At 35.1% G+C, this 24779-nt stretch overlaps 1 protein-coding gene across 1 annotated transcript in view; it reads right to left on the reverse strand.

Annotated features, from left to right (window-relative positions):
* TRDN (triadin) overlaps positions 1–24779 on the reverse strand; it is a 391552-nt gene that overhangs the window by 279598 nt on the left and 87175 nt on the right. Inside the window, exons 5-7 of the mRNA XM_042987108.1 lie at positions 21987–22046; positions 7347–7394; positions 3640–3699 (exon numbers count right to left, since the gene is read on the reverse strand). Coding sequence (XP_042843042.1) covers positions 3640–3699; positions 7347–7394; positions 21987–22046 — 168 coding nt within the window. The remainder of the gene's footprint in view (positions 1–3639; positions 3700–7346; positions 7395–21986; positions 22047–24779) is intronic.

Below are 24779 nucleotides of genomic sequence, written 5' to 3' on the forward strand. Positions count from 1 at the left end.
CAAATAAAAAATTAAATGGTCTAATCAAATGAAAGACATTAGCATATTTGATTCATTTTGGAATTAGCATTACCCATTAGTGACTGTACTCGAATCAAAATGTCTTATGCCAAAGTAGGAAAACCACATTATCCAGTAAACATATTGACATACTATTCATTTTTGGAGTTAAATAACAAATTTCAACTCTCATTCATTAAGGAACTGCTAACTGCTTAACTTCTCTGTTCCTCAAGTTTCTCCCATTTAAAAAAAAAATAACACTGTAGCTATTTCTTCCTTTAAGGAAGCTGTGGAGATAAGTAAAACACATGAGCAAAAGAATTCGGAAACTGCAAAATAAGTACATAGGCATTTCTAATATTAAATCCTCATACCCTGCATTCCTAGAGCTCTTTGGAGTTTTCCTAGAACTTAGATTTTGATGTATAACAGGAATTACTATATTATACTCCCTTTACAGATGAGAAATGTAGGAATGAAGAAGCCATTTGTCAAACATGGTGCAACCAATGAGGCAAGAGTAGAAGTAGTAGAACCAAAATGCCTAACCCATTTCCCCACTATAATCAATTGCATAATGTTATTCATATTAATCCATGAGGATGATACAAAAAACACATTGTAAGACATATGAGGGGAGACATAAATATACACAAACCAGTGAAAACAATGGAAAGTCTTCAGAGAGTGATCAAAATAGTAACCTCCCCTACTTCACCAAATACACATATGTCTAAAGATGGCTATTTATAGGCCAGTGCGACAGCCTGCCCTGAACTTGGCTTACCCCACTCACTTCTCTTGCCATCATTTTATTCTACTTCTTCCCAGTCTTTGTTATTTTTAATGAACTGTAGGAATAGGCTACTTTTCACAATAGATATGAGATTCTACACATGTACCAGGGTAGATGGAAAGGCCTATTTGTCCCCAAGAGGATGTCCTGACATGGTTCAGCAAATTGCAGCTCTTTGACAGGCTGGACTTGAAACAGAGCAAGAAACATGCTATGTTCCATGGCAGTGCCTTTGGAAATCAAAGTCTTCTGATGGAGAGTTTTATTTTAACTCTGGTCATACCTTTCAAATAGAATAGGTTATCTTTGTTTCTCACTTAATTATCACATGCTATAATGTATGCCTTTTTAATTTTACTCTGTTTTCTCCCAAATTATACAAAGAGCATTTCCTATGTATTTACTATATTCCTAACATAATGTATAAATACATACATAAAATAAAAAGGGAAATTATATTTATGTGTGTGTGTGTGTATGCACACCCACAATTTATACATATATAGGTTGATTACATCTATCTCCCCCATAAGAATATAAGTATGTAAGCAAAATATTTGTGATATGTGGCAGCCCAGGGTGACTCAGGATGGCCCCCAGCTAAATTTGCTAAATTTGCTAAAGCCAGCTAAATTTGACAAAGCCAGCTGTCATATTAGTGGCACTCGTGTGAAAAGGAATTGAGAATGGTTTCCAGCCAACAAAGAAAGATTTGGGGCCCTGACTCAACAGGCCATGAAGGGCTGAATCTTGTCAACAATCATGTAAATGAATTTGAAAATTATCCTTCCCCAGTTGAGCCTTCAGATGGGACTGCAGCTTTGTCTAACAAATTAATTACAGTCTTGTGAGAGACTGTGAAGCAGAGAACTGAGCTAAGCCATGCCCAGATTTTTGAGACACAAAAGCTGAGATAATAAATGTGTGTTGACTTAAGTTTCTAAATTTGTGGTAATTTTTTCACACCAATAAATAATTAGTACAGGATTAAATAGATATTTGTTGAAGGAATAATTGATGCTTGAAGACCTTTAATTATCTTTGGAAAGAATACTAGATTTACACTCAGTTCACCTGGGATTTTGCCTTAGTTCAATTACATACTAGTTATGCGAATTGGCCAAATTGTTTTTTCCTCCCTGGAGGTCAGTTTCTTCATCTGTTAAGTTAGGTAATTAAGTGAGACGATATCTAACATCCCTACCAGCTTCAAGATTTCATATACATTTGAATTTATTTTCATTCAAATCTGTCAAACAGAAGAGAACCAAATAGAATAAAATAATACATATTTAGTTATAAATTTCATCCCGAGACTAAATTCATGCTACCTTCTAGGAAACAAAGTCTTGGTTTATAATCCATCTATCTTTAATACACTGATATTTGGTTATCTCATGAAAAATATTTAGAAAAAAATATATCTGCCTCAAATATTTAAATATTTTGCATTGTGTAGATAAACACCTTGAATTTTGAAAGTAGATTCCAATGTTTATTTAAATGATTAGTCCCTTGAAAATACTGAATTGAGATTTCTAAAAATTATTGTTCACAAAATGCGTGCATTTTAAAACAAGAAAAAGGAATTTAAATTTAGGAGATAAGATTGAACTATCACTTAGAATCCATATTTGTTTAACATCAAACAATTGGCAAATAAATTTAGCATAATATATTTATAATTTAATATTTATGTAATCCTCCAAAATACATAACATTACATTGATATTCTAATTGATTTGGGGGGAGTATATTATTAAGATACTTCGATGGCTTCGATGGCTTAAAATATCAATCAAGATATATGCATTACCTTTATTCTTGAAAAAAACAAATCCTGAATTTGAAATTTCTAAAATGAATCCAAAGTGTACTACTGGTCAAAAGCTATAAGCCAAATATATTGTGCCAGCTTCCCATTGCTATAGTAACAAATAACCACAAACTTAGCTGCTTAACATAATATCCATTTAATATCTCCCAATTTCCAAAGTTCAAAAGTCTTGGCACAATGTGGCTCAAGTAGGTTTTCTGCTTAGGGTGCACAAGGCTAAAATCAAATTGCCAGCAGGGTTGCATTATTTACTGGAATTCAACATGTTGGCAAAATTCTTCTCCCACTGTCCACGTGCTCCCCTCAAGTTTCAAGCTAGCAATGGGTGGCAAGTCCTTCTCACACTTCAAATCACTCTTTCTCTTCTGTCACATGTCTATGCTTTAAAGATTTGTGAGATTACATTTAGCCTACCTGGATAATCCAGGATAATCTCCCTATTTTAGAGAAAACTACTTCCAAAAGTCTCTTGCCATGTAATGTAACATATCCATGAGGATGACCGCAAGTGGTAAAGTTCTTGGGGTTCCAAATTCTTCCTACCACATATGGGAATACTCTTCATCATTTTCTAACATTTCCAGATGCTCTATTATTTTAAGTATTTAGTTTTATTATTCTTTTTTATTATTCTTTATTATTCAATTTAAATGTAAGGCCAAATTAATTTTTATGTACAGGAAATGTTGAATGCATATAATCAGCCAGCTACCTGACACCCAAAATATAATCTTTTAAAGTTTATTTACTTATTTTGAGAGAGAGAGAACACAAGCAGGAGAGGGGTGGTTAGAGAGGGAAAGAGAGAGAGAGAATCCCAAGCAGGCTCTGCGCTGTCAGTACAGAGCTGGACATGGGGCCTAAACTCATGAACTGTGAGATCATGACCTAAGCCAAAACCAAGAGTTGGACTCTTTACTGACTGAGCCACCCAGGTACCCCGCAAAGTGTAATCTTTTAAAGTAAAAAGAATGATTATATAAACTATAAAAGGAAAAGTTACCTTTTGCCACTGTCTTTGTTTCTGGTTTTTCTTTTTTCTCAATTTTTTCCTTGTGAGTTGCTTAAACAGAAAAAATTTATATTAGTACACACCTTAAATAGATTTCAAGACCAAGCTTTCTCTTTATCTCAGCTTTATAGCCACCAAATTATGTACGATTTTGAAGATTGATGATATTAATGAGCCTGATTTAGAAATAAAAAATTACCAATATAATAACAACTATATAAAATCCAAGTTAAAAGACTTGGCATAAAGATTTAGAAAGCATTTTGAAAGCTAACCTCACTCTCCTTTTTAAAGTTATTATTCTAAGTAGATTAAGTTTTCAAGAAAGATAAACAGAGAGCAGTTTTATAATAATTTGTCAAAAGATATTATATTATTGTGATGAAACACTTTCTTTATGATTAATTAAAATAAATATTTCAATCAGAATTAGAGCTTGGATTAAAAGCAGTGTTTCTCAACAAGGACATAATTGACATTTGGGGAAAAAATCATTTCTTACTATAAGGGACTGTCTTATGCGTTGAAAAATGCTTAGCATCTCTGGTCCCTGCTAACCAAATGTCCTCCACTCCAATGACATTTTGACAGCCAAAAAGTTGTTTTTGTTTTTGTTTTTGTTTTTTTTTTTACCCAAGTAAGCCCTAAGAAATGGCATCTTTGGTAGAGAACGACCAAAAAAAAATCATAAATTATATAATCATAAATGATTACTGATCGAGTGCAGCTTCTTAAACGAATAGTATTTGACATACTTGAAACATTATACCTTCTCACTGTTTATGTAACAAATTAATAAATCAATATAAATTTACTTTCCTAGCTTCTATGAAGTAAATGTGCTCTGAGACATACAGGAGTTTGTGCAGGTTAGTCATAATTCATTAATCTGTGTAATTTGGTATTTTCCCAAATCACCACACAATTTACAGCATTTATGTATTATTTATTGGAGAATAATGGGAATTAAAGAAATTATAGAAAATTAAATGAAAAAAATAAGAGATTTAATTAAACAGGTGGGTTAAAGAACCAAATTATTCACATTAAAAATGAGAGTCCCAATTATTTCCATTTCTCCAGCTATATAATAAGAACATTAATGTCCATCAGCTTTACTTGTAGTATAAAAGACAAAATGTGCTTCAATATGTATTTTACAAACTATTGTTTTAAAACACAGTTGATAAACAGTTTCTCCAGAATCTTGGAGAGATAAGACAAATCTCACAGAAAGCTTCACGCACGATGCTCAGTTGAAGACCAAGTGACCCCTGCCGTTGCAAGTTCACCGAGAGAGAGCAGATGACTCCCCTTCCAGGGTTTCAGCCTTTCTGCCTCTCAGCCTGCTCCACAGCCATTCCCACTACGATTTGGGATTGTGGGGAAGAGCCTGGACAGTGTTAGCTGAAGGAGCATGATGCCAAGCCAAGAAAGGCCCAATTCACAGAAGGACATGGGGCTGCAGTGTAATGACTTACTTCATAAAAAGCAAACTCCTTTAATTGGTATATAATGAAGTAAAGGACACTTACAATAAAGTATTTTATTCTCCTTTCCAATATGAAAATTTCCTGTAATGTTTCTAATTCAAGAGTGACAAATTCTTGATTATTTTGTAATACAAATATTTAGCTACTGTGAAAGTTGAAAAAACTCATATGAAATATCAGGTTATTTCATTTAGTCAGAGTATATAGGACCTAATGCCAATAATTCCGCATAACTTAACAGCAGAAGGGAAATAGACACCTGTTTCTAGAACAAAGAAGGTGGCTGTATTGCAATTCGTGTATATCATCACTAAGTAAACACTAAGTAAACACTAATAACTATTTAATTCAAAATTTTAAATATGAGTATAGAATAAAGAAGATTGAAACATGTTCCCATGGATCTGATTCCTAAAATATTATAAAACATTCTATCTGACTGGAATGTTGCACAGGAAATAGCACAGCAGTCTATGAATATTGTGGACATATGAATCAGCTGAAATCTAGCACAAAGATCCTAGACATGATCCACTCTAACACAAGAGCAACAAAAAAATGAAATTAGAGATTTATTTCACATCATACATTGAAATGGATTTTTTGATGATTTAAGGTTACATGTGAAATATGAAACTAAATTTAAAAACTTGAGGAAATATTAGCAACTGTTGAATTAATTTTTGAATGAAGATCCAAAAACAGAAACACCAAAATAAAATAAAACATATTTAGCCATATAAAAAGTCAAGAATATAAACACACACACACACACACACACACACACACACACACACACGTATATACACATATATGCATTCACACATATCCACTCACACAGAAATCCTGAAATTAACTATGAAACCTGAGGAAAATATTTGAAAAAGTGACAGACCAGGAAAATATACCCAAATGACATGCACACATATCATCAGGAGAAATGAGTAATAAGTGTGAATATTTACATAAGAAAAATATATTATTAAAATCATTCTTAAATCCTTAAATCTACAAATAATAAGTAGCTAAAAGATATAGTGGAAGAAAATATCTCCATTTACTCATTTTTTAAATTATGTTTTTTAATGTTTATTTTTGAGAGAGAGACAGACAGACAGAGCGAGCATGGGAGGGGCAGAGAGAGACAGAGACACAGAATCGGAAGCAGGCTCCAAGCTCTGAGCTGTCAGCACAGAGCATGACATGGGGCTCGAATCCACGAACCGTGAGATCATGACCTGACATGAAATCGGACACTTAACTGACTCAACCATCCAAGTACCCCAAGAAAGTACCTCCATTTCAATACCATGAAGCTTTTATTTTAAAATGAGGAAAATACCAGGGTGCCTGGGTGGCTCAGTCAGTTAAGCATCCGACTTCAGCTTAGGTCATGATCTCTCAGTTTTGTGGGTTCAAGCCCTGTATCAGGCTCTGTGCTGACAGCTCAGAGCCTGGAGCCTGCTTCTGATTTTGTGTCTCCCTCTCTCTCTGCTTGTCTCTCCCCTCTCAAAAATAAATAAACATTAAAAAAAAATGAGGAAAATACCTATTTACTGATACAGAAAGGTCTTTAAGATATATTATTAAATTATAAAAGCCAGAATATAGGACACATTACATTTTGTGTAAAAAGTGGAGAAACAGTAAGCTATATTCTCTTATAAATGCATACTGAAGTTCTGAAAGATGCACATAAAACCCATAAAAGGGGTTTTCTGTGTGTACGTGTGGGTAGGATAGAATGCTACTGGAGGGCTGGGAACCAGGCGGGAGGAAGCTTTTCATAATGTATCTTTACCTACTGAACAATGAGTCTATATTGCAGATTCTAAACAAATACATAAAAATTAATTTTTTTAAATTCCAGTCTTATAAGTAATTAAAGAATGCAAGTTAAAATAATGAGTATACTATCTCACCTACCAAATTGAAAAAATATTTTGTGAAATAATATCTTCACTGTTAGCTAAAGCAGTCTCACAACTGCCAGGGGAAAAATGAATACATTTCTAGAAAGTAAATTGGTAGCCAAGTTGGAGTCTCAAATATTTTATTTACTTCAGCCTATGAATTACTCTTTATAGATTCAATTCTAAGGACAATATCAAAATATAATTTTAAAAATAAAATCTTACATAAAGAAGAAGAGGTCAAAGAGGGAGGAACCAGTGTGTAAGGACAGCAGTAAGAACAATTCCATACCTTTCTTTTCAGCTTTTTCTTTTTCTTTTGGTTTTTCTTTGTGTGTAACTGGAAAGAAATAGACAATATTTTTCACTTAAATAAAGAGAATAAATAACAAGATGTTTGCATGGCAATTTTTGATGTCAAAAACTTGTCTGTTGCTTTTGAAAATCTTTTTTAACTGGAACGAAGTTTTACATAGTTAGATGTTTAAATATTAAGATAATTATAAATTTTTTATTTCTATTTTTATTTCATACCCAAGCACAAACTTGTACAAAAACCAGGTGTGATTGCAAAAGTAAGAATACACCTCAGCTTTTTCAAATCTTTAACTTCAATTTAAGTAGAAAACTTTAAAAACTTATGCTATATGCCAGAGGATCCTAGCTCAATACGAGAGAAACACTAAAATATAAGGACAGAAATGCAGAGAGATAATTTTCTGAATCTGATGCAAAGTATAATCAAACTAAATTGCATATGTTACTCTTCTACAGAAACGTTCCCCACCCAAAATTTTTGAAAATATTCTGGTATGAGATTAGAATGACACCAAATCCCCTTACAGAAAACTACATTTAATTTACTCTGAGCTGAGATCCAATTAATTAATACAGGAGAGCTCAAATTTAAGTCAAAAATTTTCCCCATAATTTAGTCGTAACTCATTAATGGCACATCCAATTGTCAGTCTAGAAACGTGGGAGTCATCTAGGATTCATCTTTTATTTTCCACTTCTGTTCATTTGCCAAACTCTTTCAATCTACCTTTCAATATACCTCTTGCCCAACTTTTTTTTTTATCCAATATTGCATTCTCTACTTGTCCTTTATTTACACAAAAATATAGAAGCACATGCTATGTGCTAAAGACTGGCAAGATAGACTCTATCCCTGTCATTGTGATGTCAACAAGTGGATGAATAATGGAGGCTAAACAAATAACTGCAAAGGTAGTTAATTGCAGTTGGTATAAATGCAGAAAAAATGTAGGGTGGCATTCAGAGACCTACAGTAGCCTGTGTATTACAGGAGTATCCCTTAGTAGAAGTGACATTTAAGAATGTGAAGATGAGAAGAAATTAACCTAGTAAGGGAGTTGGGAGGAGAGAGACCATTTCAAAATTTGGAGCAGAATGCCCTTCTTGGTATATCAGTATTACAAATATTATTATAATAACATTAACTATTCTCTTGAACCTTTAGATTTAGATCTTTTTCTCTCAGAGTAACCTTTCTTTTTTTTTTTTTAAATTTTTTTTAACGTTTATTTATTTTTGAGACAGAGAGAGACACAGCATGAACGGGGGAGGGGCAGAGAGAGAGGGAGACACAGAATCGGAAGCAAGCTCCAGGCTCTGAGCCATCAGCCCAGAGCCCGAAGCGGGGCTCGAACTCGCCAACCGCAAGATCGTGACCTGAGCTGAAGTCAGATGCTTAACCGACTGAGCCACCCAGGCGCCCCTCAGAGTAACCTTTCTAACAGGAAATTCTGATTATACTTTTGACCTGTTACAAATATTAGTATCTCCCTCATGGCTTAACATGGTATCTATTACATAGTAGGTGCTATATGAAATATAAAAATGTTATTGCTCTAATGATTTGACATTTACATGTCAATCTCATCCTATCTACTTGAATTTCCCCTTGAACTTTACATTCCACTCATATCAAAACAAGTGCAGCTGCAAGCATGCCCTCCCCTCTACCTGCCTGTGCCTTATACTCGAATCCCCACTCTCACACTTCCTCTTGTCAATGCACATTTTCAGTCCTGACACAGTTGTTCCTCCTTGTAAAGTGTTCTTTGATCTCTACTTATTTTATACACCAACTGAACCATGTGCATAATTCCATTTTAGCAATCAAATAATAATACTGCCAATGTCAGGACAACTGAGTGGTTCAGTTGGTTGAGCTTCTGACTCTTGATTTCCGCTCAAGTCATGATCTCACCGTTCATGAGATCAAGCCCCACATTGGGCTCTGAGCTGACAGCGTGGAGCCTGCTTGGGATTCTCTCTCTCTCTCTCTCTCTCTCTCTCTCTCTCTTTCCCCCTCTCTCTCTTTCTCTCCTTCTTCCCCACTCACGCTCTCTCCCTCTCTCTCAAAATAAATAAATAAATAAATAAATAAATAAATAAATAAACAAACAAACTTTAAAAAATGTTGCCATCGTCCATATATCTGACTTCCTAGTAAGTGAAATCTCTTTAAAGACTATAGCATGTTATTTTATTTTTGTACCCTTGGCTGATCACTTGTCTGCCCCATAGTGGAGTTTTAATAGACTTTTTTGGAGTAAGCCAAATTCTAAAACATTATAAGAAAAACTGCTTTCATCTTCTAGTACAATTCTATTTATTAATGATATGGTATAGATATTATAAGCACTGCTTGTGTTTGGCCATTTAAAAATTTTCTAATTTATCAAAATTTCTTAAATAATTAAACCCCAGTGAGAAACGGGAAAAAATACACCTTAGAACATCTAGACATTATTTTTCCTTACATTTAATAGTCCTTTTAGGTGTTTCTGAGTTACTAAGTTCAATATAAATATCTCACAAAAGAAAGAGAGGACATCAGCATTCACACATGACCACAAATAGCTTATATTGGTTCTTTTGGACCACTATTAATTAAGCTAAAAACTAAAAGAGAATCTTGGCAAAAACAAAGCCTCTTTTAAAAGTTCTCTAGAGGGAACCAAGTTTGCATGAGATAAGCTGTGCTTTTGGAACCTGATTGGCAAGATTCTCAAGAGAACACCTAATCTGTGTCTCTGCTCCTGTGAAGGACCAGACCTCACCCACCTTGGACAGCTGGTTGTCCATTCCACTAAAGGATTTTCTGGCTGATGTGTGCACAGGCATAAATGGAAGAATTAATACAAAATCAAAAGAGCAAGGGGGCTGAATTCAGACTCAAATTAGCATAGTAATGCCTCGTTCCTGTTACCCTGGGGGAAAATCTGGTTCCTCACAGTCTAAGTTTTGATTTACAGACACAGTCCTGTATGCTGAAATTTCATTATCCCCCTCAGAAATGGTACCATAACATTGCTCAGTGAAACAGCTGGACCCCTGTGCTCTGGGGAGCTGTTCAAAATGGCAGACAGCCAGTAAAGCTTCTTGGATGAAAACTTCAAACTTTGGCAAGACTGAGCTCAAATACCAAGTTTAAAGTTTCTTTTATCAAAACAATGCAACCATCAGTAACTGACTTAATAATCACTCTAAGATTAAAAAAATAATTTTCTACAAAAACTGTGTTTACTTGTGTACCTCTTTGCTTAGACACTACAAACTGACAGTTTTCAAATGGAAGAAAAAAGTATCTTCCTTTCACCAGCTCTGTTTGGCAAGTTACATCTTAGCTAGGACAGTTTTAGCTCAGGACAAAATAAGCTTGTTGCACCTGCTGGAGCTTAATTTGCTTGTCATCCTTATTTACAAGAAACAAAAGTCTCTTCGGTATACTGATAATTAAAAACAAATGGAATCCACCAGTTGGAATGGCCCTGATGTTTGGCATCAGAGCTGGCATGGCCCTGCTGTTCCTGCACTTGCCCAGACTCTGACCTTTCCCTGACCAGAACATTCAGCTCAACTTAACTCTGCAGCAGCCTCTCGCCCACCCCATGTGGTCCCTCTCCAGCATTCTGCAAGCTGTGCTCTGTGCTTTTACAGAGTGTGGCCCTGGCAACCTGCCGGACAAGCCCTGTGTCCTTTTCTGAATGTACCAGAGCTCACAGTGCACCTGACTCTGAGGTTCTTATCAGGCAAACCCTCCCTAGGGGCCAAATCTGTAAGGATTCAGTGCCAGGCTGCCCGAGTCCTTTTGCTGATCTCTCTGTTCTCAGTTGGAAAAAATCAAGTTTGGTGCAAAATTTTTTTCAGTACTGATGTGCCTAGGCTTTAGTCAACACTAAATAGTGTCAGATATACTCTTGGTTAGTATGTATGTCTCTGTATGTATGTATTTATCTATTTATTTTGTAACTAATCTGTAGAATTTCCATTCTGTGTTAAGGCAAGATGATCTACACATTCTAAGTTGTAATGATGGACTCAATAGAAAAGCACTCCTAAGTAGAGAAACTTGTCAAAGATTATATTACTCATTTTTCCTAAAGGACAAATTTATCATTTTTTATTTAAAATAAGCACACAATTTTAGAGCTGATAGGAGCAGTTAGCCTGAACTTCTTTGTCCCTGGATAAGAAAACACTGCCTCAAAAGAGGCTATGGCAGAGAAGAATAAGAATACAGTGTGATCAAATTGCCAAACTAGTACTCTTCCCCCAACTATGCTACCTTGTCCATGCAGGTCCTGTGCAGACTAGAAACTTGTTCTTATGACCCAAAGTGTGCTGGTTGGACTCTCCGAGCTTGTTACCTACAACCAGTCCTGCAATAATGTACATGCTTCTTTTTCATAATAAAATTACATTTATTTATGCATTAAAGTGCAGATTAGGCAAATTGCCCCAAATTACAAATATCATCTGATAAATGCTCTAAATCACAAAGTATATATTTAAATTCCAAAATATTGGTTTTACTGTGAATTCTGATTTAATTGTATGGGTAATTTCCCCTTCACCTGGGGCTCCAGAACTGTAATCACTTCCTCAAAAGTGAGCAATCACTATGGAGGAGGTGATGCATAGATATTTGTAGAAATCTCATTTCCAGGTTTATCTTTCACAGCTGTCAGAGAGAAAAAAGAAAATATATTTTGTACTTTAAAGAGTCAATTAAGTATGACTGAGAGAAGGCAAAAATAAAAGTTTATACAATATAGGCTGACTAAATTAGTTTGTGGTCTTTGAGAGCATTTTTATAAAGGGCTCCAGGATATTTAGATACATTTTAATGTCCTGTCCTCTTTGGCTTTTGAGCCTCATCTTCAGCAAAATCCTTTGCCAGTCTCTGGTTCCAGTCCTATAATTATTTCCCAGAAACAACCCTAAACCAGTCAATCAGGATTATTATTCTAAATTACCCTTTCAAAAAAATGTTCTTCTGACCGCATGTGATACTGACCGCATTGGTTTGCATAGTCTCAAAAGATGTATTGGAGTCCTAATCCGGTACCTGAGAATGTGACCTTAGAGTTGGAAATAGAGTCTTTACAGAGGTAATGAAGTTAAAATGAAGTCATTACGGTGGTCTTTAATTCAATATTATGGGTGTCCTTATGAAAAGGGAAAATTTGGACACAGAGACAGATATGCACAGAAGGAAAAAGCAGAGATGTAGGGAGAACACCACTTGAAGATGAAGGCAGAGATTGGAGAGATTGGAGTGGTCCATCTAAAAGCCAAAGATTGCCAGCCAATCACCAGGAGCTAGGAGAAGCATGGAATAGCTTCTCCTTTGCAGCTCTCTGAGATAATCAATCCTTCTGAAAAGTCATGTGACTTTAGAGACAATATATAGGTACTGTATTTTTCAACTGATCGTTAACAAATAAATTTAATTAACGTGTGTAACTGTGAGAGTATAAATTTCTGTTATTTTAAGCCACCCAGTTTTTGATACTTTGTTAACGGAGCCCTAGGAAACTAATACTAATACTAATCATTGGGGTTCTCTTGTGTCTTTTAAGTAAGTTCTCACCTGGTTCCTTGAATGGCTCTTGGCCTAGCTCTTATATATTCCATTTTAGGTTCCAGAGTGCACATCTAAATCCTAAGTCATCCACTCCTCTAAGGCTTTACCAAAAAACTGCATTCAGACTTAGCAATCGAGAAAGGTGGTTATCTCCTCCAGGATGTCTCTTTGTAGAATACTCACTAAATGGTAGTATAAGTGTGTTTTAGATCTCTCATTGGACTAGGCCTTATTCATCCCTAAATTTTTAGTGTTCAGTATGGTGTTTGGCACAAAGTAAGTGCTGTGAATAAATTAATGTGCATTATTGACTAATGGCTATGGTCAGTTTTTCCATTTATAGTATCTGCCTGCCAGGAGATACCCGTTTCCACTGGTTGGCCCACCTTGATGTTGACCATTCATTGGCACACACTTCTGCCATGTGAACTTCTTCCCCATTTCTGAGGTCAGTTCTTTACCCAAACACTAAACAACCCGGGTTGATGTAGCAAATACCTATTGTTCTGAATGCCTAAAAACCTTTTGTCTGGGAGCCATCTTGGATAAAGTTCTCTGATCTGGTTGTAGGTTTACCAACTGGGTTCCAGTCTCTTATGGTTTATTCTTTGAGTAAATTGACATGTTTAATAGTTAAATAAAAGCCTAAATGTTATCTGAAAATAACAATAAAATTTTCCATCCCCCAAAAATCCCAACGCAATATGCAATAAAAAAAACACAACTAAATGAAAGAAAAAAATGTGAGGAAAATAAAAAATATATTAGTGTTTATCTTCGGATAAGTGGTTTGTGGTTGTCTTTCTTTCTTTCTTTCTTTTTTTTGCATTTTTCAAATTGTCAAAATTAATCTGTATAACTTTTTTTATTTTTTTTTACACTTATTCATTTTTGAGAGAGAGAGAGACAGAGTTTGAGCAGGGAAGGGGCAGAGAGAGGTAGACACAGAATCCAAAGCAGTCTCCAGGCTCCAAGCTGTCAGCACAAAGCCCGACGCAGGGCTCAAACTCACAAACCATGAGATCATGACCTGAGCTGAAGTCGGATGCTCAACCGACTGAGCCACCCAGGCGCCCCAATCTGTATAATTTAAAAACAATTTTTTTTAATCTTTATTTATTTTTGAGAGAGAGAGAGGCAGAGTGCAAGTGGGGGAGGAACAGAGAGAGGGAGACACAGAATCCGAAGCAGGCTCCAGGCTCCCAGCTGTCAGCACAGAGCCCGATGCAGGACTTGAACTCATGAACAGTGAGATCATGACCCAAGCCAAATTTGGACGCTTAACCAACTGAGCCACCAAGGCGCCCCTAATCTGTATAATTTAATCTATTTTATTATATTATAAATTTTATTGTGTTTCCTAATTACATGTTATAGACTGTCTTTGTTTTAATATGGACCTTACTATCAAATTCTTCAATTGCTTCTGACCAAATAAAATTGACAATAGCCCAATTAAAGCCGAATAATGATATATATTTGAAATTAAACATAAAAAATGTTCAAGGAAAAAATAGGAGTCAAGTAGAGATCAACAAAATAGATAAAATGAATACTTCATTAATTAACTCATTCATTATTTCCATGTTTGTTGAGTTTGTTTCTTGTGTTGGTCACTTTGCTAAATGTTCAAGTCATTTTTAATATGATATAAGCACACAAATTCAGAGCTGGTAGAAATCTAACAGACCATTGAGCTTGAATCATAAGAGTAAATGTCAAAAATGACCTAGAACATATATGAAGACAAACATAGTTCTTGATCTCAATGAGTTAGATCAATGTAACCCAAATAAAAAATTGGTGTCAAAATGTTTCATAGTGTGAAGTCAGGGGTATAAAAGTAGCATGGGGAAAATGCCAAAATGCTCCCAGAGTGAGGGACAGCAGAGAAGGCCTATTAAAGGAACTGACAGTCCTTCCGAGAATCAAAGAAATGAATGGAAGACTTGTCAAGTCACTGCACAAGATGGGACGGCAGGCCAGAGAGAACAGTGCACACAGAAGCACAGAGCTGAGAGATGGCAGAGGGCCTGCTTAGGGAGTGCCCAACAGTGCAGGCTGCCTACCGCAAAGATGATGTTGGTGGGTCTGGGTGTCATGGGAGGGCAACAGGGGCAGAGTTGAGAGTTTAAAGTGTTGAGGAGGAGGTTGAGAACTGGGAAAGTGTGTGGGAAAGTACACAAAACTGGACATTTGTAGGGTCATCACTGATTTTATGAAAAGAGTCTTCTATGCCACGGTAGAAAATGTGGCTTTTATCTCTAAGAGACTGTAATGGCAAAGGATGGATTTAAGCCTGTTAGTAACATGATTAACATGAATGTGAGGGGTAATTCAGTGAAATTCACTGTCCTAATCTAACTGAGAAATGATTGTGGAGGAGATAACAGTGGGAGAGAAGAGGTGAGAGTAGGATACATTATAATAAAGAAGGAGTAGGACAAGGGGCTGAGCAGGACTGCTCTTCATATTGAAAAAGACCAAGATGTCTATGGAAGGACTGTAACTCAAATGCCTTCTGAAATGAGACAGACCATGTCTACTCCAGGAGTGATGAGAGAGAATGGTAAAGACTTTGGTAAACCATAGATGCAGGCCTCACCCCAAGACAGCCAGTTATACATCGTTTTAAAATACAGCCTGGTCAGTGGAAAGCTCTGTGGACTGTACTTGAACTCTAGGCCATGAGTTTAATTGACAGTGATTCTAACCTTGGTGAGTCATTCGAGTCTTTAGAAGAGCTTGACTCAAACCCTTGTCTTACCTTCTAAACATTAATGATCCCAAAATGGAGTATGCAATGGATATATATTTTAAAAATTATTCAGATGATTCTAAAATCCATCAAGTCCACGCCACCACTGGCAACAATAACCCCTAGTTCTGCAGCTTGAATAGCCTGAGTGGATAGTGATACCTATTATGGTGACCAATAACACAGAGGCATGAAGACATTTTGTGCAAAGGAACTTAATACTAACTTCAAACACACTAAGTGAAAGAAGTCTGTTAGTTACCTGTGTTAAGTCAGATGAGAGTTGTGGAGGAGAATCCAGGGGCTTTTCATATTTTACTTCTTCAGTCATTTTGAGTATCAAAATTAATTAACCACTTGGGCTCTTAAATTAATCAATGTTTTAAATGAAATGTGAAGAGATTATTCAATATAAAAATACTTAGGGTATTCAGGTCATTCTCAGATTTCTGATTTAAAGTACATGCACACTGAGTATGAATTTTTAATAAGGAACTTATACAATCTAAGGAAATTATGGCACTGTCTTGGCCACACATAAACTTTATCCTACTGCTAAAGTGACTAAACTCTTCACATAGCCTCATCAGGAAAAAATTAAAAACAAACGAATGAGCAAACATCTGGCTTCCTAAAATAAACCAAAATAATAGAATTATTCTAACTAGTTCTGACATCCTAAATAATGAAACATGAATATTTCCCCCAAATCCAAATTCTCTAACAATAATAATTTTACAACTTACTTTCAGTATGCTGATAGCTAAAGATTTATAAAAACTCTAATGACAATGTTGCTACCATAAATTCGGTAAACTCTGCCATTCTGTGATTCCTATCTTTAAACACATATATTTTGTATTTAGCTATCAGTCTTCTCTGAAATCTGACCTGTTTGTACTCTTGTTAAAGAGTAGCTGAGTGGGGTGATTTAAATAATAGCCCCCTAAAATATAGCCATGTCTTAATCCCTGGAATCTGTGAATGTTACCATATACGGCTAAAAGGGATTTAGCAATGTAATTAAGTCAAAGACCTTCAAATAGGGAAATTATCATGAATTATCTAGGTGAGCCTTGCATGTAACCCCATGTATCCCTATAATAGGGAGGCAGAGGAAGATTTGAAGACAGAGGAGAAGGCACTGTGATCACAGAGGCAGAGATTGGAGTGATGAATCTGCAAACCAGAGAAGTATAGCAGGCCTAGAAGCTGGAAGAGCCAAGGAACAGATTCTCCTCTAGAGCCCCCCTGAGCTAGTTTGGCCCTGCTGACAACTTGATTTGGTCCCAGTGAAACTAATTTTAGATTTTTGGCCTCTAGAAGATAATAAATTTCTATTGTTTTTAAGACAGACACTTTTGATAATCTGTTACAGCAGCCACAGGAAACTAATACACCCATGATGTGCCATTTGGCATTTCTACAAGGAAATAAGGACTGTCAGGTCTCATTTCTCATTTTGCTAAGTGTAGAAATAATGGTGGGGAAATTTAGAGGTGGATATTGTTTATTAAGTATATGGTGCCTGCTTTGCAGGTAAGCCATCAAGCAGGACAATTCCAGGTTATATGGTGCACAGACAGATGGGGAGGGAACAGAAATGAGTCGTAACTGGTAGATATTTGGAAGTACAAGTATTTCAGTCAAGTTGATCAGCAGATTACAAGGTCCTAAACATGGGGATTCAGAGAAAAAGTCAAGATCCTTCAGCTGTGAGAAATTCTATTACAGATATTTAGACATAGTGGAACAAAAAAAGAAGGAAAATGCAATGGAGGGTATACTGGGAAAGCCACATCTTCTTAAGTTAGAAAAATCTGAGGTGACAACTTGGGTCTATAAATTAATAAACATGAGTCATTGAGAAAATCATTGGGTTCATATAAACCACAGTATTCTGAGTTTTAAATGGGATTATATCTATCATGTTATATTGTTCCATGAAGATTAAGTGAAACATTAGAAACCATAGGTTAAGTATAGTATTTGTTTCATAGTAGATAAATGCTTATATGAGATTTTTAAAAAGGGAATCACAAATACAGGGGTGAAATGGCAATAAAGGTGGTTTTGTGTTGTGTAAGAGAATTGTGAGATGACAGATATTAAGATCCTTCAGTCTATAATCAGATGGATATCAAGTGGTCCCAGATATAGGATGAGAAGTAATGTACATAAGAAACCTGCAAGAGATTGTCACTGACCTAATCGGTAGTGATCAAGAAGAATAGTGAATTGACTGACAGTTACTGTTTAAAATTTGCCAAGAATTATTTGAATAATTTCATATATACATTTCCTAATCATTTAATCTTTACAATTATATTATACTCATTTTATATATGATAAAATAGAGGCAATGAAAAATTAATTAACCTGGTTACATACATTAATTAGCAAGGTTACATAGGCAGTAGTTACTAGATTTGGATTATTTTTTTAAATTTTTTAAATGTTTATTTATTTATTTTGAGAGAGAGGGAGAGAGAGAATCCCAAGCAGGCTCTGTGCTGTCATCCTAGAGCCTGATGTGGGGCTCAAACTCATGAGCCATGAGATCAAGACCTGAGACAAGATTAGGAGTTGGACGCTTAACTGACTGAGCTACCCAGATGCCTCTAGATTTGGATTCTGACTCAGATTGGTTAATTCAACACATTTCTAAAAGTAGAAGAAAATAATGATGGCATCCTTCTTTGTCAAAATCATTTACTGTGCTCCTAGCTTATTTATTGAAAACACATTTGTGAGTGTTTATCATGAGCCAGGGAAATGGTCTTTAACAATCATGACCAGGACCTTTTATTTAGAACAAATAGCACTAGTTTCTGTAATTCCCTATAGTGAATGTATATACTTTCTTTTAAGACATATGTGCACATAGTTATTTATACCCTCAAAGGATACCCAAACTGTGGACTGCTAGATGTGACTGATCACTATTTCTTATCATTTGACATGTGGCTCTGCATTCCATAATGGTCATCCAGTCATTTGAAATACTCATAGACTGTGGTTCCTAGACTGCCTTACTCACCTCTATCTGAAAATTAGTTCATATAGGTTAGACGAAAATATATTCCAAAATATTTGGCTTTAAATATGAATGTATTCTGGGGGCACTTGGGTGGCTGTCAGTTGAGTGTCCGACTTCAGCTCAGGTCACGATCTCACGGTTTGTAGGTTGGAGCCCTGAGTCGGGCTCTGTGCTGACAGCTCAGAGTCTGGAACCTGCTTCGGACCCTGTGTCTCCCTCCCTCTCTTGCTGCCCCTCCCCCATTTGCGTTCTGTTTCTCTCTGTCTCTCAAAAATAAATAAACGTTAAAAAATTTTAACAACAAAAATAAACAAATATGAATGTACCATAAGACCCTTTTGACCTATAAAATCTTTCATTAGAAACTATCACCCTGGAATGGAATCAATGTTCTTCAAGCTAACTTCTGCCACAGCAAAATATTCATTGCCCACAACAACTCTGGCATGATGGTATTCTGCTTGCTCACCAGGGACATTTATATCAGCAACAACTTGGTGAATGGCATTTCAGTAATCCAGGAAAGTTAAATTAGGGTTTAAAGTTTCTTCTAATCAAATGTATTGTTCCGCTATTACTATATTAATTCAATATAAGGTCACAAGTATAGACATTACTGTGATCATATTTATAAAATAAATTGCAACTTCTTGTATATAGAAAAAAACCAAGATTAATTTAAATGTAGACATTCACTAACATGTCAGAGTTTATACATTAAAATCAAAATGAGTACTTATTGCCAGATTAAGAATTAAAGGGCTTGCTTCTCAGTTCCTTGAAACTGTTGCATTTTCCCTAAGAAAAACATCCGACAAAATAAACACAGGGACAAACTAGGAATAAAAGTTACTGTAGCCCCATGAATTAAAATCATTTAGATAATGTGGAAGGCTATAAAATTAATAATTTTCTATGAAAAGAAGTGGGAATTGAAACTGATCCGTTAACAATTTAAAAGTGAATTAGCATATTTATATAGAAGTATTTTGGAAATGTATATTATCTAGGATTAAATATTCTATGGTTTTCTGTATTCTATTTGATGAGTAAATCATCTACATGTAGATTTCCAGGGCTTTCCAAAAGACTTCACACTCCTTAAACCTTTTCAAATACCATATGAATCCCTTAAAGGAAAAAACAAAGAGAGAGACAAAAAGATGTGATTTAGCTTCTATCACCACTAACACTTTTATTTCCCCTAGCCTCACCAGCTTTCACCAGCTTCTTATTTATGTATTTATTTATTTGTTGCCAGCTTTTTAGACTCAGATATTTCCTGGCTTGTCTATAACCATCACAGGCTACTATTACCTTGAACATATTGTATCTTTTCTTATAACACTTCAAATATTTTCATAAGAATTTAAATTCCTAACTCTCCATCACATATAACCATAACTGATACGAAATGTGGCATGCAGAAAACATATTTATCTACATCTGTGAAGTTATAAAAACACACTTATTTTCACTGAACTACCTGGAAATAAAAAAAAACAGGCATTATTCTACCTGGATGAGGAAACCAAGCAGTGAAACAGAATCTTTTGTTCATATTCATGCAGGAAAAAAATGTGGAAAAAAGAAACTACCTCTAAAACCCTTGGAAGTCTTAAACAGTTGAAGCTCCATTTTCTCTTTCTTGAGAAATATTCACTTTCCAAAATATATTTGGTCTATTTGGGGAATATATTCAGGTACTAATCTCTAACCCAGTCTTTGAGAAATTTATTTTAAACTTCTGCCAAATTCACTGTTTTAATTATGCAAGACTCACTAGTTTAATAAGCCCACTCTACAGCCCACTGCTCAAAGTCTTTAACAGCAGGATTCTAATAGAGCCAGGTCCAACATGCAAATGGTGCCATCTGTATCACCACATCCACTCCAGCAGCACAGCTATTAAATTAATAGTACAGTCTGCAAGATAAAACAGCAAAGATTCCCATCATGTGGAACCAGTTGAGTTTCTGTTTAACCTCCAGCAGATTGAAACACATAGCCAGTTCAGTCATGGCTAGCTTAGTTAATCCATGCCCAAGAGCTGTGTCCAATTTCCCTGACCAAAGGAATGAAGGACCAAAAAAGGAAAGGGAACGGTAAGAAGACATTAGTTCCCTAAGTACAAATATAAATAGGTTTCAATTGAGTAAGCTTCCATGTCCCTGATTGTATAAGGATTGGCTGAGCAGTCTGGAATGAATTCAAACATTAGGATTGAAGACATAATATCTGCTGAATGATTTAAGCTCTTCACAAAAAGGAAGTACAGGAAGTATACTAAAACCGGCATTTTAATATAGATTGACGTATTGGTATCCTTTAAGGTTAAGTAGAACTTCTATTACATGAAACTCCACTATTTGCAACTTTGCCATTTACTGCAGATAGTTTTACGTTAGACAGCTTTGACATAATAAATACTAGACAAGATTCAATTTCTATCCCAGAAAAATTATTTCATTTTCTTCCCTTATCACACAAATACAGTAATTATAAGGTTTTAATTTTTGCCCTAACTCACCTAAAAAACACACGAGATTGATCATTGGGGAAACCTGGGCATATTTAGAAATATATCCCTTTGAAAGCTTCCTAGAAGTTTCTTTAAAGTTTTATGACTACAAGGCCACTCCTGGAAAAGTGATGCTTGATAAAATGAGCAAGACAATGTTCGCCATTATTAATATGCCTCTAATGCAAGATTGCAGTTACTGGATTCATTTGAGTTGAAAGGGATATTAATCATCATGTTGTCACTGTCCATGCACCCCTTGAGGCTGGTAAGAAAGTTGTGGGGCCGTAGCAGTCAGCAGTGAGCCAATAAAATGACTGCATTTCTGTGCCAAAGATTTTAAAGGTTCTAAGTGGCATAAAAAATTCAAGGTTAAAAAAAATTTGAACTCTGACTAATTACAGTAACTTATTCAAAGAAGAAAAAATGTTTGCTAGTAAGTCAAAAATTATATTCACAGTACTATCTCAGTAAGTAAAAACTGGTTGTAAGTCATTTAAAGATTGTCACATGTTTGATTCCAATTATTAAATATTACATATATATTTATACCTGAAGTTAACTGAGAAATAAAGGTGTTCATCTAAACACTACCAAAAATGTTACAACAAGAGAACACTCAACATGAAAATTTTTGTTCCTCCTGTTTGAATACACAAAATATGTATCCTAAACAGAAAAAGAAGAAGAAACACAATATTAAACATTTACCTTTAGGTACTATTTTCCTTTCAGGTTTCTCCTGCTTTTCAGTCTTGTCTTTGTGTATTTCTAGAAAAACATAGAATTTATACTTTAAAGACTATTTTTGAAAATATACAATATATAAACTATAACTGTGATCTAAACTTTAAAATTCCACCATGAAGTCTAAGGTATAGGCATCTAAATGGAAAAAGTCACTGTAAAATGTTGCTACATAAATCACTCACTTATTGAAATAAGGGAAAAAATGAATTTACCTCAAAATTAGTGCTATTTGAAAAAGCTTAAAAACTTGCATCAATGAGGATATGTTGTCACTGTTTTCAGTGCTAAAATTGATCACAAACTATAATTATGTTTTATTTCAATTACTCTCAATACAATTAAGAATCCTTAGTAAGAATGTCATTTAGATTGAGGAAGATTTCATTTTTACATATTAAATTAAGAATTTGTGAAATGAACTGTAACTACCTAATAGGAAATATATCTCAGAAGTATTGAGTCTAAGTTATGTTTATAATCAGAATTTGGCATTGCATTTAACCCATAATTACTGCATGCAGATATGACACATTTCATGGAATAAGTCGGTCGTTACATTTTTTTTCTAAATATCAGATTTTAACAAATATATTTAATTTGCTTCTAGCTTCAGTATACATACATTGCCAAGGCTTAGAAAATAAAGTTAATTCTGAATTTGCAGTTAATTTGGATGGAACTAAATTAGATATTAGAGTTTACAAATATGATTACTACCTCTGAAAAGTGACTTAGTCTTAATACCATGGTTTCTCTTTGAAAAATGCTAATGAGATTTACTTATTTATTTATCACAACTTTATTTCACAGATGATCTGAGATGGTGCTAATTACTGTACACATTTTAAATTCTCCATTTGTAAATGTGAATTTTCATTTTTGTAATTTTTCCAGAAGTCTAAAATCAAGACCAACCATAGGAAAATCCTAAGTATCTTCGGGAAAAACAATTAGTGATTTTCACCTGTTAAGGAGGTAATTATCACTGTGAAAATGTCCTCTCTTTGTTTATTCCATGAATCCATCATCACACTATATTCGGGGCCACCCCTTTACCCTTATCCCATCCCTGGCTTTGATATGGCAATGGAGATACAAAAGAGTTAAGATACTTTATCTCATCCCTGGTAAAATTTCTCCAAGTTTCAAAGAAAGATCTTCAAAGACCACAGGAAACTTACATTTGCTTGTCTGTCTCACCATTTAAAAAAAAAATCTGTTCTCCATAGGTCTCCAAATCTTACTCCAAGTGTGTGTGTGTGTGTGTGTGTGTGTGCACGCGCGCGTGTGTGTATGTGTGTGTTCAGATATCTGTTGGCCAGTTATCATCAGTCCTTTTTAAGGTGGGTGAATCATTATTTGGGGGTAGAATAGGTTATTCTGTGCAATCTATGATATTTAGCAGCAACCCTGGCTTCTCCTGCTAAATGTATGTGGTAGTTCCATCCCGTCATGAAAAATGAAAATGTCTTTAGGCATTGAAAAATGTCTATAAAAAATGTCTTTAGACATTGCCAAATGCATTCTGTAGGGCAAAAGGAGCCCTAAAGAACGTGTTCAGATGACTCAGGACAGTATTTATTTTGATTACCTTGTGCTTTTGGTTTCTGTAGTATTTCTCTAATTATGAAAGAAGAATAGTGTTGCACTATACTAAATTATCATATAGAGGTATATGTGTAGAAAATTTTCATCTGTGTTCAGTTTGCAAAAGCAAAATAAAGTTGCGTCTTATCGGCTATAGGCAATAAAACTACCATAAACCTTATTTAACACACACAAAGAATTTACATTTTTAGAAATGTCTAAACATATGAGATAACCTACTTAATCACTGTTACTTTGGACCTGCACTGCCTGGCAATAGCCACAGGACTCATGTGGATGTTAAAGACAGGGTATGAGATTAGTCTAACATTGAGATGTGATGTAAGTGTAAGTACATACTGGATTATGAAGATTTAGTATAAAAAAAGATGTACAATATCTCATTAATGATTTTATATTAATAACATATTGGGATGATATGATTTGGGGCATATTTAGTGTGATCATTTTATTTGTGTGGCAACTTGGGCAGACTACTATTCCAAGTCATTCAAATGAACACTAATCTAGGATTTGCTGTGAAGGTATTTTACAGATGTAATTAAAATCCCTAATCCATAGACTTTAAATAAGAAGATGATTCTGGATCATGAAGTTTCCCAAGGAGGAGAAAGAAATTCTGTCTAGGGATGACAGCTTTGGTCCCTGCCTGTGGGTTTAATTTTGCCTGTGATTTTTCCTTTCCTGACTGCTGTCCTATGCTTAGCCAGTCCCCACAATCACATATGCCAATTCCTTGTGATAAATTTCTTAATATATAAATATATCTGCATAATCTCCTACTGGTTCTGCTTTTCTGGTTGAGCCCTCACTGAGACCCTGATTAGGTTAAATAAGACATGTCATTAAAATTAATTTCATATTATTCTTTTTACATTTTAAATATGTGGCTACTTGAAAATTTTAAACTGCGTATGTGGCCCACACTGTATTACTATCAGCCAGTGCTGGTTTAGTCCTAGGAGTGGGCAAACGACCTTTGAAAAACCTTAGGTCATCCACAGAGTTCAATCTTTTACAAATGAAAAAGAAAACTTGAAATTCTCCCTTGCCAGTACTATCTTGCTTCCTCCTTCCTATTCAGATCAACAGAGGCCGCAAAGATCGGTGCCTTGTATAAATCAGGCCAGTAAAGCAAGTAAAATG

The sequence above is a fragment of the Panthera tigris genome, chromosome B2 (assembly GCF_018350195.1).
Source record: "Panthera tigris isolate Pti1 chromosome B2, P.tigris_Pti1_mat1.1, whole genome shotgun sequence".
NCBI classification, from domain to species: Eukaryota; Metazoa; Chordata; class Mammalia; order Carnivora; family Felidae; genus Panthera; species Panthera tigris.